Source organism: Syngnathus floridae, chromosome 11, assembly GCF_059516105.1.
Source record: "Syngnathus floridae isolate MCC-2025c chromosome 11, RoL_Sflo_1.0, whole genome shotgun sequence".
Lineage (NCBI taxonomy): Eukaryota > Metazoa > Chordata > Actinopteri > Syngnathiformes > Syngnathidae > Syngnathus > Syngnathus floridae.
The window spans coordinates 13,896,557-13,913,520 of record NC_142423.1 but is presented as its reverse complement, the minus strand read 5'-3'; the positions used below and the strand labels follow the sequence as shown (position 1 = coordinate 13,913,520).

Genomic DNA, 16,964 nt, shown 5'->3' with positions numbered 1-16,964 from the left:
CCCCCCCTCCCACCAGATGAGAATGTCCACTGGAGTGAGCACAATATTTTGTGACGTTTCCAACATCACTTTATTAAGCTGACAAGGAGACTCAGCAAATTTCAGGAGACCTGATCATCTCAAGAGCTGTGTAGCAGCTGATAACGACTGATCTCTTCCACTCTGTTGTCCATCCGGAGTTGAAATGGGACGCGCGCAAGCACACAATAACACACACACAAACCCGAAAATAATACACAAGCATAACTCCCAGGCACAGACACACATGCGCACACTAGCTGTCCAGCCAAAGGAGATTTTTGGCTTTTTGCAGGTTGTGGTCCACGGCCTGGTCCAAGAACTGAAGCCAGGTCAGCTCGGCTTCACCACAGATGTGACTGGACCTGGTTTGGGGACGACAGACAGGAAGACGACAGCTCGACAAAGCCGAATTCTGTTTGCGGGCAAAACTTGTGAGATGGATGGAGCCATAAGTATTTGGCAGTGTTCCCAAACACACCCAAATATCTGCTTGTTTCTTCACACCTGTACACAGTATGCTTGGCTGACAAATGGCACTCACCGAATGATGGTGAGAACTTTTGTCAAAAGCGCCGCCAGCTGAGTCACCTGCAAACAAAACGGATGAGCAGATGTCAACATTTTCCAGCTATCCTCAATATCTCAACCGGCAATTGAACAGCATAAACATTTCTTTTGTGAATGTTCATACTACGTACCGCCAGCCACTTCCTCAGAAGCATGTTAAACAGGTAAACAAACTTGCCCCCGTCTTACTAAAAGCATCTTTCATTGAATAAGCATAAAAATGGTCTCAAGTTAAAAGTTTCCTACATGAGGCTCTGATTTCTTCCTGGTTTGCTTCTTGTCATACACAAAACTATGTCAAAACAATTCTACGTGTTGCCTGTTCCTGAAGAAACAAACATGACAACTTTTTTTAAGTCAACCTTAACACTTTAATTCATCGATTCCAGCACTCAGGAACAATCATGTGAGAAGACTCCACAGGCAGGCCACCTAAATATCCTCCAGGCTACTCATGTACGTTTGTGTGAGAGAGCGTTACAGACTTACATGATTGTCCACATCGTTGTTATCCACCGGAGGGTAGAGAGACAAAGCCAGGTCATCAACTCTGTTAAGAAATAAAAATAAATATGTTTGTGTGCGTTTGGAGGAAGATATTCTTCCAGATGAGTAGGTGGTGTGTGCGCGTGGGTGTTTGTGCACGCGAACCCTGGGCTGATTTCCTTGATGGCGTCGAGCAGGCGATCCAACTGCTCCACCCTCTGCGGCGCATCGGCGTCCCCGCGGGTCCTGACGGCCGCCGTGGTTTTCCTCAGGCAGGCGGCGGCGACCTTCATCATCCCCTGGCAGGCGGCCACCACGCAGCGGTCCCGCTCCGACCAGTACGCGTCCTGGTTAGCGTGCGGCTCCTCGCCATCCTCCTGCTGATCGGGGGCGTCGCCCGACGGGTCAAGGGCCTCCAACAGCGCCTGCGAGATCAACGCCCGCCTTCCCATTCAGATGGAGGAGCGCGCGTAGCCTGGTCGCCTCGCGGCTCGCACCTGCTCTAACTCCTCGATGGCGTCTTTGACGATGCCGCTCTGACCGCTTAGGACCAGCACCACTGCAGCCTTATTGTCTGAATTTGAGAAAGCGATATGAAGGGAGCTTGTTCAGCATGAAGGTCGCTGGAAAAGAAGATGGCAGCAAGCTCGCTACGTCGGTCGGTTAGTTGCGGAGGTTAGCTGGTAGCTGCACGCTAACTCACCTTGTGGTAGGCGGGTGAAGCGGTCACATGATGACCACACCCCTCCCGTAGACGTCAACTGCTCCTGAGTCAGACTAGAAGGAGACAAGTCAGTTGTTCACCTTCCCCAAGCCGGAGCCTGCCTCCTTTATTGTTCAATGCGCGTACCTCTGTAGAGGTGAAGTCAGTATGACCTCCAGAAGCTGCGTCAGGCCCTCCAGGGCCTCCACGACGGCATCTCGGACTTGCTGACGCAGAGTGACGCCTGACACATAGGCGGTGAGTCAAGCAAACAAGGTAAAGAAATAAAGAGCGCAACATTTCCTGGCACGTTACAACTCTTCTGGAGGAGCATCGCCGACACACACAATGCTGGAGGTCAAGTCCAGCCTGACCACCCCTGCCGCCTGAAAGCAGGAGATGGCGCCCGTTAGCACGTCTTACCTCTGCTATTGGGAAGCCAGTAATAAACAGTGGAGAGGCTGAGGACACTCTTGAGGACAGAGTCGGCCAGGTGCTCTACATCCTGTGGCACAGAAAAAAAAAAGATCATTTTATATATGTATATGGTGGCGGGTTAATCATCTTTGCAAAATGTCTCACTGACGAACTTGCTGTGACGGCAGCGGAGGCTTGGAGAAGGCCAGGCAGAGTTTGGTGGCTTCCTGAGATACTGCTTTTGCCGCCTGGTCTGCAACACAGAGGTTAGCAGTTGCATTGACGCAGGAGAGTTTCATTGGCATTGAAGGGGTATTGTTGAACATGCAACTTCCACTTGAGCACTCAACTCAAAGTGTCCCAAAAGTTGGAGAGGTTGAAGTCTCCGTCCGACTCGTTGGCTTCTCCGTCTGAGACAGAAACTTGAAGGTTAGCATTTTAGCTCCACGATACAGATGAACATCTTTGAATCAATACACAAATGTCCAAATTTGAATGATTTAAATATGTTCACTAAAGTAGTTTAGAAGGCTCTAGACTCAAAAGCACAGTATCAGTCACTATTGCATCTACCTGTTGATCACGTTTCGTTGGATTTGCACAACACAAACTAGCTCACCACATTTAACCCTAACCCGTATTTTAAGTTTATTTTGCAATCGCTTGTTGGAAACACACGTCAGCAATCTTGTCTCCGTTTTACCTCACTACGTTTGACTTCATTTTATGTACAATACCTGGCGTGACATGGTAAACATCATAGTGTAGTTATGTTAGGTTAGCATTTTAACTCCACGTTACGCCAAAGAGTGTCTGCTAACCACGCTACGTTAGCAATTTTAGCTCAGCCGGCCCGTTTCCGAGATCCAAATTGGCCAAACTAACCTCGGACTCGAGCCGAGATGCACTCGACGGAGTTGAGTAAGTTGCGGAGAGTCAAGCGGACGTTGTCCTCCGTAGTCATGTCAGCCCGCCTTCAGCCCAAATGATTCCGGAGACGTATTCTATAGTTGTTGTTGTTGTTGTTGTTGGGGGAATTTAGCTTTGGCGCCTCGATTACGCGTAGCACGCGAGGAAAGATGACGCTCGACCGGAAACTGGAGTTAAGCAGGAAACGTTTGCTAGGTTTGGCGACATCTTGTGGTCATTTGTGGAAGTATTGTGCTTTGTGCACAAATGTCTTACGTAGGGGCTTTACTGTGTAAAAGTATTATAATCATTACGTAATCTGTTCAATGTCCCGTAGTTACAGAATATGTCATGTCTAACGCAGTGTTCCTCAACCATTGGTGTGCCGTGAGAGATGATCAGCTGTGCCGTGGGAAATTGTCCAATATTACCGTATTGGCCCGAATATAAGATGACCCTGATTATAAGACGACCCCCTCTTTTTCAAGACTCAAGCTTGAAAAAAGACTTTTTGAACACCAAATTTAATTTTTATACAGAAAATGATTACATCTGAAACAAATGATTATAACAATATACTCGAGAGAAAGAGCATGTTATTTTGCCTCATTCAAATCATGCCAAAATCTTGTACATTTTCAAATCGTCCTTGCAACAAGGGGAAAAAAAATAAACTAAATCTGTTGGGGAACAGTTTACGAACATTTGCAACCTTGAAGGAACCCCAACAAATATTTTGCTAGCTTGCCCAACAGTGGAAAGGTTCGCAGTGCCGTTCAAAACATGACAAACTGAACCTCTTTTAGGGATGGAAAATAAAACTAAGGTTTTTGCATTTGTATGTCTTTTTTTAGGTGTTTTATTTTCTCATTGTTGTTCAGTCCAAGTGGCAGCAGTGGCTTTACAAATTCACAAAGTCTTGCATGTCAAGCAGGCCTCATGGACAAAGGTCTTGGAACAAATATAGAGCATTAACAAAAGTGAAGCGAATTGGGACGTGTGCAGGAAGTAAGCCATTAGCAAAACCTAAATTTGAACTTCTTATCCCTTGAAATGTATCCATTTTGATCATTGGCATTAGAAAAATACAATTAGGACACAAACAGGTCAACTTAAAACAAACTGGTTGATAAGCCAACATGATTATGTATCCATCCATCCATTATCTGTACCGCTTGTCCCCACTCATCTCTTCCTTTCCACATAACCCATATAAAGAAATGAAGAAAAAAATAAAAGCAGAAAAAAAAAAACATTGAAAGAAACAATTTAGGCAGCATGCTAAATACTGTATAAAAAAAAAAATCACTGCGCGGTGCTCAATTTCCTTCATTGTCGTTTGCAAACAAATATCACAATTGACCACACGATTGACCACGGAAGAACGACTTTTACATTCACAGTACACGTCAAGACCAACAGGGGGCGTTGACCTTTGGTACAACAAAAACAGCGACTGCGGTGTACAACAAAAACAGCGAATGCACCGCAACAGAAACGAATGGGAACTCGTGAAATCAAGATAACCAACATCGTTCATGTATGATCCCATGCTCGTATATCAAAATGTATTCAATTTGGGCTTTCCCCCTCCAAATTTGCAAAGCGCTTGTCACCATGTGGTGTACAATTCTTGAGGAAAAAATTATTCAAATGAAATAGGAATATACAAGACTAAGCAGCACAAAAACGGGAACAAAATACTTACTGGATGTCAGCCATTCAGTTTGAACAAAAAGACGATTAACCAGTAAAGCCACAAGATGGCTGCCATTTCCTTAAGGCAAAGTGCTCAGACAAAAAAAAAGAAAAAAAAAGGGGGGGAGGGATTATCCTTATTTTTTTGGCTAACTAATACAGCCCCCGCCCCCCACACAGACATAAAAAAAACTGTTAATGTGGTCATTCCCCATCTCAGAGCAGTCTTTTTTTGTGTTTACAGGACACTCCATAGTCTTGTGGGAAAAGGCACAAAATGGACGAGGAGAATTTGGGCCGCTTGGGTTTTGTTTGTTCTGTGTCAAAGGAGGCCCGGCCAGGACGGACCGTGTCCGCTTGGTTTACGCGTGCAGTCGGATCTTTCCCTCCTCGGCCAGCCGCTGGATGACTTGCGTCTCAAAGTCGGCGCTGTGCACGCCCGTCTTGCGAAAGGCGCCGGCGTAGCGATTCTCCTCCCAGTAGTGGTGCCAGTTGCCCTGCTTGTCGGCCCCGTAACCAAACACCGACACCTGTGGTGTAGAACGGCATTACGAAACGACCGATAGAAGGACAAAAGAACAAGAAGCAGGAAAGAAGAAAGAGGTGTTGTGTCTTTGAGTGGGTGTCATGGCGACCTGGTCGCAGGTATGCAGCGCGTAGACTATGGCCAGCATCCCGGTGGACGGGTAGCGGCCGTGCCGCTCCGTCCAGCGCTCGTGGACGTACTTGAAGAACGCCGGGCTCACCACCAACACCTGCACAGACACGTGCGCCATTAGCATGGAGCGCACACGTTACACCTCTGCCATGCTTACCTTGTCTTTATCGGCTGCTATTCGTTCTTTCACCCGCGTGTACGTCCTGAGTGCACAAAAACATCACGTTGGGGATGACATTTGCTTCGATGGTTACAAATTGTCTTTGAGCTTGATGGAAATAAATGCTACTTTGATGTTTGGCAAAAACAGGATGCAAAATGTCTGATGTTTAGCAAAAAATGTGCATTTGCAGTCTTGATTTTTTTTCGGAGAAAAAGTTAGCTTCGGTGATGACTGAAACTTAGGTTGAGTGAAAATGTATTCGATTTCATCTGTCAAATTTGGCTACTTGATCTCTTCTGCTGTTTTCCCAAAAGGTATATTTGCTGAAGACACTTGGTTGATGACTGTTTAATCTGTTTGAAGGCGGAAATGACTTTAATGTTTGTGAAAACCTGATCGGATGAGTGAGTACATTTTGATGTGGCCGGTGGAGAGGGCACTGGTCAGCCATTCCATATCTCGGAGCTTGAAGGGCAGCAGAATGAGGTGGACGCCGTGCTCCACATCTATGGCGCTCTCCGGGTACACAAAGTGATGCGTGGTGCGGTTCCCCACGTCCTTTTCGAAGCCCCGCGTCACCGCCTTGTTCATCCTGGGCGCCAAATATTCAATTGCTTTCACATGTACACCCGAGCTTCTCTACAAGGGCAATATCAAGACATTTGACGTCGCAGTCCCACTTCTTTGTCAGGACCGAGAGAGCACGGGAGGGACGGTACGAAAAGAGTCCGTGTGGAAAAGGTACCGGATGACCGAGGTGTGGGAGTCGATGAGTTTCCCGTGCACCGACTTCTGCAGGTTGCCCGAGTTTCCCACCACGGCGCAGGTGCGGCAACGCCACGGCTGCGGCGCAAAGTCCACGGGAGGCGGCGAGATGATCTGGAACATGTGCGACATCACTTCCTGCAGTGTGCCGTCGTTGCCCGAACGCTGGAGACTCTGCCGAGGGAAAGACCTCACGTTACTTTCCAGGCCGGGTTATACTGCGCAATCGTGATTTTGCTATTTGTTGTTTTGTTTACTTATTTGTTGTTGTGGTTTATGATTTGCTGTCGTGTTTGCTTCATTGTTGTTGTTTGCATTTCAGGGCCACCAAAATTGGCTCTTCCAAAGACAAACAAAATAATATAATACATTTTAAAAGATTTTGGGGAAAGAATGTGAAGCATTCTAATTGCGAGTACGTGGGGCTCCACTGTACTTAAGTTCTACTATTTTTCATTACAAAAAAATATGTTGGAGGCTGGAACGTGGCCGTTCATTTCAACTGGGAAAGACAGTTGGAAAAAAACAACATGCCTTGAGTTGTGAGCGTAGTACAAATAGAAATTGAGCTCATATCTCAAGGAAGCACCGCAGCTGCTTGGTGCAGTGAATCAGCAAGATGAAATCAACCCACCTCCCCCTCAATCTCCTAATGGCCTGTGTGTGTGCTAATGTAGAGCAGGAAATATGCTCAGACGGCCGTCCGTGTCCTGCTTAAGGCGCTGCAAATTCTCGTCACGGATGCTCGTTCAATTTGAAAATCATGCACGTTTGCTCCGTTGAAATTGACGTTTACCCAAAAATGTAACGTTTGGCTTGATTGCTTTTGATGAACTAATGCTAGTTTTCTGGAAGACTCCACTGTCAAGTTTTGCAGATTGTCATTGATTGCCAGAACAAATGTGTGTTGGGGCTGCGGAAGTCTAAATGTGCGTTTGGCGGGCGAGCGAACTGTGCTCACCAGCCACCAGTCGAGCACGTCCGTGTCCAAGCGTTCGCTCGCGTCGCGGAGGACGGGCCGCTGTCCGGCATCGTAGCGAAGGCGGAACCAGTCGGAGGCACTCGCGTCTGACACGCACGACTCGGGACAAGCGCAGGGCCTGAGAGGAGCGGGCCGTTAAGACCATCACAAATGTTGGGGACGCTCCCGTCCGTTACCTCGTCTCCCGACTGGCATCGCGCTTCTCAGGTGTGGCGGTGACGACTGCTTGGTGTGTGTCGCCGACGTCAGCAGGAGGCGCTACAAACCACGCAGAAGAACAAGTCAGCTTCAAATGTGGCTTGAGGCTTTCAAATGGTAAGGTTAGTTAAAAACTTGCAGGTCAGACGCGATATCATCTTACCCGTCTCCTGACCGCTGGCGTCTCGTGTGGGCGTGGCAAAAGACAGCGACAAGAAGGGTCTCCTCTGGATGCTGTGGCTGGCGAGCATGAGGAGGAGTACGGCGGCAATGGCCAGCACCGCGCACAGCTTCCTCTTCAACAACATGGCCGGAGGTGCGAGGGGGGCGCAGCCCTGCTAGCACTTTGGCCGAGCACATCCGCACCTCCGGCGAGCTTGGGCTCGCCTCGCCTTCATGTCCACCGAGGCCCGGCGAGGGCGTTGGCTTCCTGTCCTGTGCGCTAGGCCGCCTTCCTGCTGGGGCAAAAATTCAGTCTGGTGTTGTGCAAATGGGCCATGAGAAAAAGTGAAGCCCTAGTTTGTTTAGCTTGCAACTCAAACGTCTTTCCTTCCTGGCGCCGTAATGTGTGGCAGCCTTCCTGCAGTTCTCTCTCTCTCTTTTCTAAAACTTTCTCTCATTTCGGTGTTATGGCAACTATTGCCTACTCAAGGAATTTTCTATTCAACCTGAAAGCCCGGTCCCGGGTGCGTGTGGAGGTGAGGAAGCCCTATCGTGGCCAGCCATCCAATGGTCCATCTACTTATCTATTTGGACTTCCTGTGTCTTGTGGGCCGTGGCTGCTTCAGATTATTTTTTTCTTGTTTGTAGGGCGATGCACAATAGACAATGCCAGATAAAAAGTGTCTGCGGGGGCTGATTCTTTTCTAAACAATTCTAGGAAGTACTCGTATTCCGATTTCAGGACATTTTGTATTGATGGCCTGCTGGCCGTCCGTCCCCTTGGTGTGAGAGTGAGTGGAGTGACACTATCTCTGTTATTTTGGGGTCTGGCGGGGGGAGTTGCATGGGACCTCACTGAGCTGATCTGGAATCTTGTGTGGAAACGGGCAGCGGCCTCCCAATGGGAAGCATTTTCACTCTCTCGTTGGCAAACTACGTTCGAAATACGCTATGTAGGCAACCAACGCTTCCACACGGGGGAGTTTAGTCAAATGTAAGTAAGTGTTAGTAAATGCTGCCAACACTCCCAACAATCATTTGGCCCAAGTACTCGGTGTAAATTGTGGCGGTATTTTGGATCGTTACATAAGCGTGTCCGTTTCTGAGGATTCGACAAAAGGTCAAGATCAGAGGAAAGAATTCAAAAGCTATTTTTCGCATTTGGGTCCCCCATCGTACAATCGTGGGGCAAGGCAAATCTCGTTTCAAACAAAACGTGACTGTGTCTTTGTTCAAGTGCTAAACAGGAACTAACACGTGTTCACATCAAGCAGGAGCGAGTCAAGACAGGAAGCAGAATCGCGCGGTTCCTCTTCCGAACCGCGAGCCAAAAGTGAGACACTTAAGACACTTTTGATGTTGATGTCGCCATTTTCAAGTCTTTCCCTTTTGCAGTAACAAGTCACTATGCACGACCAGACACACACGTGCACCAGCCGTTTCCAGTCCACGCACTCTTCCCGACATCCCCTCCCTTTTTTTCTTGTAAAAGCTTTTTTTCCTCCTTTTTTTTTGAAGTGGGTGGAATCAAACGCTCCACCACCCCCTCTTTTTTCCAGTCGGAACACTGTCCCTCGAGATAAAAGCTGCCATATGCGTTACAGAAGGTACAACCTCTTAAACAGCCAGCGAAAGCAACAGATCGTATTCACAATGAGTCAGCAAGTGCTAATGTTGATTGAAACTGGAGCGTCTGACATATTCTTGTTTCTAACAGACAGTCCTTTTCCACTATAAAAATGTACACTAGATACCATCTCAATTGTATACCTTATAAGAGGGTGGTTTGTACCGTTTTGGCCCGAATATAAGACAATGTTTTTTTTTTTGCATTGAAATAAGACTGAAAAAGTAGGGGTCGTCTTATATTATACCAATTTTCACTTTTGCGCAACGGTAAATTAAAGGTTGCTGGTATCGACTGAGTATGTTGCTGTGATCGTGTGCGTCTTTGACACAAAGTGAGCATACACATTTCATTGTTACTACTGTCCATTGTGCCGTTTGTCCGATCGTGGTTTAGTTCGTGTGCGCGCCGTTTGATTGACAGCTCCGGTGCACTCCATTAAATTTGCCTCGCATCGTACGTACAACAATAGCGGTAGCAGTTTGCATTATATTATTGCAATGTTTTTACTTATTCCGATTTGTTTCAAGACTACAGTTAGACTTCACTTTGATGGTTAATGCAGTTATTGCAATGTTGTTGTTTTATCACAGTAGATTGGTTTTACATTTGAAAAACCAGAAGCCATTCATTTACAAATGTGATTGCACTTTAGTTTACATATTTAAATGTTCAGATATGAAGATGTGATAGGCAGTATTTGCATGATTTGAATAAGGCAAAATAACATTCTTTTTCTCTCGAATATATTGTTATAATCATTTGTTTCGGATGTAATTATTTTCTGTATAAAAATTAAATTTGGTGTTCAAAAAGTATTTTTTCAAAATGGAGTCTTGAAAAAAAGGGGGGTGTCTTATATTTGGGCCAATACGGTATTATGTACTGTTAAATGTACAAACGTCAATGTAACTTGTGACCAAGTTGCAATCTTTATGACTTTATAGAATTATGTTTAAATGCATTCATAATTGCAGTGGAGTGGAGTGACCAGGCCTGCAATTCACACATCACTGACGCCCATTCTAAATGCATGGGGGGGGGGGGACACCAAAATGCTGGAAAATATGCTGATAAACTGCAACCCCCCACCCAAAAAAAAAAAAAAAAATCCAAAATGTTTAAAAGAAACTAAATATCTTCGCCAATAGCTGAGTGCAGAAGTATCGAACCACAAGTTTTGGTCCACTCTGTAACTTTGGAGGTTGGATCGTGTCACCAGTGAAGCCGAGAGATGCCATCACAGTTTTGGTCAACAAACAAACAGGCAAAAAATGGTTTAAAAGCAAACAAAACAATTTTCTTCCAGACAGGAATCGCCATCCTCGCCCCAGTTCTTCTTCTTTCGTGTAGCGGACCGACTCAGTCGGACCAAGAATTTTTTATTTTTTTGGTTCAACATAACCGCTACATTAGCATAAAAAGTTGCCCAAAGTTTGCGGGGACCCCCGATCGAGTTTGTTCGACACGACACTCACCCACTTGCGCACACATACAAAACATACATAGGCGGCCCAAATTCACGTCGGACCACAAAACAAGTCATCGACATCCGATCGTCGAGAGAAAACATAAAAAAAGACAAACTCACGTGAAGATTCGACACCGGAGGTCCGTCCGCCTTCGTCTTCGCTGCTTGGGGATGATGGGGGGGATCTTGATGCCGGAGCAGGGGGCGGGCCGGTGTGAGACGTTGATGCGCCATGCTAGTGACGTCACACGTACATTCACCTTTTCGCTGTACGTATTTGGTTATCTTTGTCATAATTGACTAATTTGCTTATATTGTCAGACTTGACATTTGTACAGTATTTGTTACCTCTAAAAAATGTACCTCGTCGCCTATGTTTTTTACAATAAATAAAAAAAATCCGTTCTAAATTAAATGTGAAAAGAAAAACATAGCTATCAATACCTAGCTATGCTAGTTAGTTCATATGGATTACTACATACAGACGTGTATGGGTTTTTTTTCAACTCATCAACCAGAATGATAGATTCCAGTAAGAGTTTATTTGTTTTTACAGGGATACAATGATAAAAAGCACCGCTGCACAAACATTACCATGTCAAGTCGTCAACGTGCTTGGACAAATTCTAAATATTCAACATGCAAAAGTGAATATGTCACGAGATAAACAAGACACATGTACAATGCCACATATTATAGGAAGGCATGCAACACATTACGTATTTACTAAAAAAGAATACATAGAATAATAAAAAAACTTTTTGGCAAGTTGGAGGCAGCCAGTTGGAGGCACTAGAGTTTCCTGAAGAAAATTTCAATACGAACTAATCAAAAACACTTGACACTTAATGGACAATTTCATATTGCGCATATTGTTTTTTTTTTTCCCCATGAGTTGATTTTAGCCATTGAGATTATTAAGGCAAAAAGTTGAAAACATCCACAAAGCCTTGCACTCCCATTCAAAGGGAATGGTACTATGAGGTAATCATGTAAAAAATGAGTGTAAACAGCAATATTTAGACTGGGTGGCAATAAAAGCCAAAAGAAGAGTAGTCAAATTTAGTGGTCCATGCATCCATCCATTTTCTGAATCATTTCATCCTCATGAGGGCATGCGGGAGGCTATCTTATGGCGGTAGGCGGGAGAAACACCCTGAACCGGTCGCCAGCCAATTGCAGGGCAACAACTATTCGCACTAACACTCACGTCTAGAGGCAAATTTGGAGCGCTCGATCGGCCTACCGCGCATATCTTTGGAATGCGGGAGGAAAGTCACGCAGGCACGGGGAGAACGTGCAAACTCCACACAGGAAGCTTGAATGGAACCTGCACCTCTGCATTGTTAGCACGTCTGGCGCGCACCGCGTCACACACTTTAGTGGTCATCTGTAACAAATTGTGTTTTGATTCATAATTTGTGTCTAAGCAAAGAGTGAGACGGTCCAAGCAAAGTGTCCAAGTTTTGAGAGGTTTTTAGTTGGTACCAATTCATTCTACTATTAAGAGTCTAGTTTTAATGACATCAGAAAACAAATTGCACTAGTATTTATGAATATAAATGTTTGAATCCAAGATAATGCAGGCCTCCGCACCTGCGACCATCCACGGTCTCCATCCGACAACTTTTGCACTTTTTGTTTTGTGTGTTCGGTGGCCGGCCTTGGAAGAGGCAGGTCTAGAGGATGACGCAGCAGCATTTGGCTGGGTAGTCGGCGCTGACCTGCTGCTCGTTGCCAAAAACGTAGAACACGTGAGAGTCGCCTTTCCACTTGTAGCTCACTTTGGTGATGGGGATTAACTCCACTGTCTGCTTCTGAATACACACACACACACACACACACTTGCATATATGCAAAAAAAACCACATCCAAATACAGGCACACACACACGTGCAGACAAAGACACACACTCACAAAAGCACACGCATGCAAGACCATACACCTACATGCACATAGAGAAAAATACACACAAAGATATACACAACAGAAATGCACACAAAGTACATGCGTACACATCCAAGCACAGTGGTGACGTCCTTACCTGCTGCAGGATCCTGGAGGTCTGGGCGTACTTGCTCTGGTGCTCTTGGACCAGCCGTGCCGACGCCTCGCTGACGGCCGGCTCGGGGAAACCGACGAGCGGGTACACCTGAGGCATGTTCACTCGTTCAACTGGTTGCGTTTTGTAGGTTTTTTTGTCGTTTTTCATTGGGGGGGGTATTGTTTTTGTGTGTAAGGGAGTTCATCCATTTCCATGTGCTTGTGCGCTGCGCGTGCATGTATTTGAGTACCGTATTTTTCGCACCATAAGGCGCACTGGATTATAAAGCACACCCTCATTTTTTTTTTTTTTTAGAAATTATTTCACATATAGGGCGCACCGGATTAAAAGGCGCAAAAAATAGACGCTATACTGCAACAAACTGAGGTTGACTAGGGTTGCATCCACTAGCCAATAACCAATGAGCACTCTGTAAACAATCGCGTTTCTCAAGTTCGATCTAACACATTGGTGTGTGTGTGTGTGTCCGTGTGTACCAGGTAATGGCTGTTCTTGAACAGCTCCTTTCCGCTAACTGAACGCAGGTTGTCAATCTTCAAGCCGCTGTTCTGCTCCGACACGTGATCGTCGACATGGTTAGTCCTGCGTACAAGTGTGCGTCATTTTCCATCCAACTTTATGTGAGCTGTCCATCAAGGACACAATTGTAACGCCGGCGACTCACCACTCCACTTTGAGCTGGATGAAAGTCAGCAGTTGTTTCTTTCCCTTGCACGTCTTACAATTGTCGTAGCCGCGACTGTCACACTTCCTGCATCTGCGCGAGCATGTGTGAAAAATCCCACAAAACATTCAGACGCTCTGGAACAGATTGATGGCACTCCCATACATTTCAATGGGGAAAGATGATTTGAGATGGGAGCTTGGAGCACGGGTAGGGAACCAATCAAGCAACCAAGTCGAGGTGGTGGTGTTGAGGGTGCAGTACCTGTCTTTGCCTGTAGAGTTGCAGTGGGCGCAGTTCTGATCGTCTTTGGTGCCCGAGCCGTTACACACCCAGCACGCTTTCTGAAACGCACGCACACACCAAAAACACACTCATCCAGCTGGTGCTTTATCCAAAAGGGATGGATAAATGTTTGCCGACTTGATGATCGCCCTCGCAGGGTGAACGGCACGTGACCAAACCGGCAACACGCTCAGCGGATTTCCGAGCAGGTCGATGACATTGCAGTTTGAACAAAATCCACCCACTATGAGTCATGGAGCCGATCACGAACGCGGTCAACCCCCAAGCGCTATCATTTGGATTCGGTCATGTGATGTTTGCAAAAAATCTGCGCTTGTGTTAGTGAAGCCCGACTCACATGTCCGCTTCCGTTGCACTCCTCGCATGGCTTCTTCCCGGTCCCATTGCAGTCGTGGCAATCCTGCACGCACGTACGCAAGCTCAACAAGCGTTTGACACAATTGTGTAGCAACTTAGGTGCACTCACCTTTATGGAGGAGGTGTAAGGCACGCGGATGAGCTCCGTGTGATTGGTGAACATGTTAGGGGGCGTGGCCTGAATCTCCCAGGGACGGGGGGCCGTCTGGGTGTAGAAGTCCGGCGCCTCGCCTGCTCATTCATACCACACACACGGCCGTCCATCACACACCTTACTAGTCAGTGTGTGTGTGTGTGTGTGTGTACCTTCATGAGGTTTGCTGCTCCACTCGGTTGACCTAGATTCAGTGAAAGTCTCTAGTCGATACTAATGAACACACACACACACACATATATACAGTGAGCATGATTGTCATCCACGACATGGACAGACAAGAGAGTTAGCGGCTTTGCTAACCCTGTAGGTGTTGAAGGGCTCCATCTGTGTGATGACGCCGTCGTTGGCTGGCGCTTTGTTGTAGCAACAGTTGGACGCGACGAAGCTCTGGAAGGCCTCGCGTGCGGCGTCCTCAGACAAGGACGGGACGCTAGCAAACAACAAGACTTGCGTTGATCAAAGCACTTCATCCACCCTTAGTGCAGTACCACATTGTACCACAAAATGACAAGCAGCACTGAGCCGGGGATGAGGGTTCTAAGCCTGGTGTAGCTTTTCAAATAAGAATGGGGACCATATGGCGCGACCCCACTTGAGTGGACCGGATGAGAGATGTCGTACCTCCAGTGGTCGGCCTCGGGGCCCGGTTGGGGCGGGGCCACCGGCTCCACGGGCATGGGGGGCGGCAGGAAGCCTGGACATAAATGGAACATGTGAGAAGATGGATCCAAATTTCAAGTTTTTGGTATTGCTGGCCGGCTCTCACCTCCGCCTTGGCCCATGTCCTCGTACCCGGGCATGTTGGGAAATGTGTTGGTGGGCGGGTACATGGCTGAAAGCAACGCAAAACAATAAGGTAGACTTTCTCATGGACATGTCAAAAAGAAGTCATTGTGGGTGACATTTGTCCCACTTCATTTTTCACTTCCTTAACAACACGTGCTCCGATTAAAAAATATTGGGACGCATACAGAAGTAAAATGGGGAAGGAAAAGTGTGGGATTGTGAAGCAGCCCATGTTACAAAATGATGGAGTCACAACTAAGTGTTGGGAAGTGAAACGCTGAAGAAAGGTAAGAAATAACATCTAGACAGAAGTATTTGGAAATACAGCCAGTTAAAAAAAAAGTGGGAAGTTGGTAGTATATTATTGGGACACAAACAGGACATGTTTAAAAATTGTGGAACTTGGACAAAAGTAATAGGACACGCAGCGGAAGTAAAAAGGTGGGAATCATTCGAGAACTGGAACACAAGGGAGCATTCAGTCAAATAAAGGAGGCGGAACGAAGCCTCAGGTTTCGACTTTGCAATTAAGACATACGATCCGTGTGAAAATAACAACGCGCACGCATGACGTGACTTACATGCATGCATGCATACATGCAGCTGTTGCAGACGCTCACACTGCACAACTGGTCGCTGTCAGTCACTTCAAAATATCTTTAGACGCACACACGGACATTAATGGATCGATAAATAGATGACATCAAATATTAGTGAGACGATTTTGATATTGGGTTGTTTTTAGAAAACAAATTGACCCAACTCCTTGGGTCAATTTAAAGCCAGCAGCTTGAAGGATGAACGTTGAGCTTTATCTCATGAAGCGTTTCAGACTGTCCCAGATCACAAGTGGACAAATGAATTCGAAGGCATCCCGAAGGCTCACGTATTCCCACTTGGCCCGTTCCAAGATTGAATTCTTCCAGCCTCGGCAACGCTCATGCGGTCACGTGATTGGGCCCAACATGATTGTTGCGCAAGAATTGGATTCAATTGGTTGCCCGGGGTGCATAGGTACTTGAAATTTTGTTTTTGATGAAAAAATAATATTAATAACAAACAAAATAGACAAAGCGGTCCGCGGATTTAATGTAAGCAAGCGGTTTAAGGTTGGCTGCTGGAATCCGCACACCGTTGCTCTTCATTGGACATTTTCTTGTTCTTGTTGTTGACGGGTGCTTACCTGCGGTGTTCATCCTGCTCAAGAACAATTTTTTACGGCAAACACACCCAAGATGTTGCAACTCTGTAGCGTGCAAGGGGAGCAGAGCAGAGCGGGGCACAGCCCAAGGGCGGCGTCTTGTTAATTACACAAACCGTTTCCGCTAAGTGTCTTTCAAAATAAATCCCAAGACGCATCATGGATAATGAGTTAGTTTGGAAATCCACGGTCAGATATTTTTCTTTTGTTTATGATTGTCACCCAAAGCTGTCGCACAAAAATGCCGCCCCCTCCCCATAATGCATCATGAAAGGACCCCAATCCGGGTGAAAATATAGTGAAGATTAACATTATTTTTTTGCATTAGTCGAGCAGGCGCACTGCAATAAGGGTGTTGATAAACACTTGATGAAAGAAAACCGAAATAAATATAACTAATAAAATATTTGGGTCTTGGGGCAAAATGATTAGTAAACTAAACATGGATTTTTAATCTAAAGGGCTGCAACTTTGTTTCCTGCAATTTCAAAGTTAACTTGACACAGAGTACTTGCAGGAATGCTGGCTACGCCCATCTATGGATTTCCTTCCATACCCATCTGGTATGGATAAGTGAAGCGACTCAAATACCGCAGCAACA

General features: G+C 46.2%; 3 protein-coding genes across 3 annotated transcripts; all 3 read right to left on the bottom strand.

Moving 5' to 3' along the window:
- Window positions 1-46: 46 nt before the first annotated feature.
- On the bottom strand, window positions 47-3,283 carry ccndbp1 (cyclin D-type binding-protein 1). The gene is made up of 11 exons (XM_088390844.1): window positions 3,080-3,283; window positions 2,545-2,604; window positions 2,368-2,447; window positions 2,201-2,282; window positions 1,925-2,021; window positions 1,778-1,851; window positions 1,572-1,648; window positions 1,240-1,499; window positions 1,078-1,138; window positions 563-609; window positions 47-383 (listed from the first exon to the last, which is right to left on the bottom strand). Exons 1-11 carry the CDS (start codon window positions 3,156-3,158, stop codon window positions 275-277), a joined length of 1,026 nt encoding a protein of 341 aa, XP_088246970.1. The 5' UTR covers window positions 3,159-3,283; the 3' UTR covers window positions 47-274.
- Window positions 3,284-3,608: 325 nt separating this feature from the next.
- Window positions 3,609-11,056, bottom strand: st3gal8 (ST3 beta-galactoside alpha-2,3-sialyltransferase 8). Its single transcript, XM_088390361.1, has 9 exons — window positions 10,948-11,056; window positions 7,731-8,022; window positions 7,546-7,627; window positions 7,349-7,487; window positions 6,368-6,561; window positions 6,035-6,214; window positions 5,617-5,662; window positions 5,437-5,556; window positions 3,609-5,331 (listed from the first exon to the last, which is right to left on the bottom strand). The coding sequence occupies exons 2-9, from the start codon at window positions 7,873-7,875 to the stop codon at window positions 5,164-5,166; spliced, it is 1,074 nt and encodes a 357-aa protein (XP_088246487.1). The 5' UTR covers window positions 7,876-8,022; window positions 10,948-11,056; the 3' UTR covers window positions 3,609-5,163.
- A 294-nt stretch (window positions 11,057-11,350) lies between these two features.
- Window positions 11,351-16,505, bottom strand: LOC148391293 (protein SSUH2 homolog). Its single transcript, XM_088390640.1, has 12 exons — window positions 16,346-16,505; window positions 15,143-15,208; window positions 14,998-15,070; window positions 14,677-14,806; window positions 14,526-14,586; window positions 14,329-14,450; window positions 14,200-14,262; window positions 13,821-13,900; window positions 13,557-13,649; window positions 13,369-13,474; window positions 12,872-12,979; window positions 11,351-12,644 (listed from the first exon to the last, which is right to left on the bottom strand). Exons 1-12 carry the CDS (start codon window positions 16,356-16,358, stop codon window positions 12,507-12,509), a joined length of 1,053 nt encoding a protein of 350 aa, XP_088246766.1. The 5' UTR covers window positions 16,359-16,505; the 3' UTR covers window positions 11,351-12,506.
- Window positions 16,506-16,964: the final 459 nt, after the last annotated feature.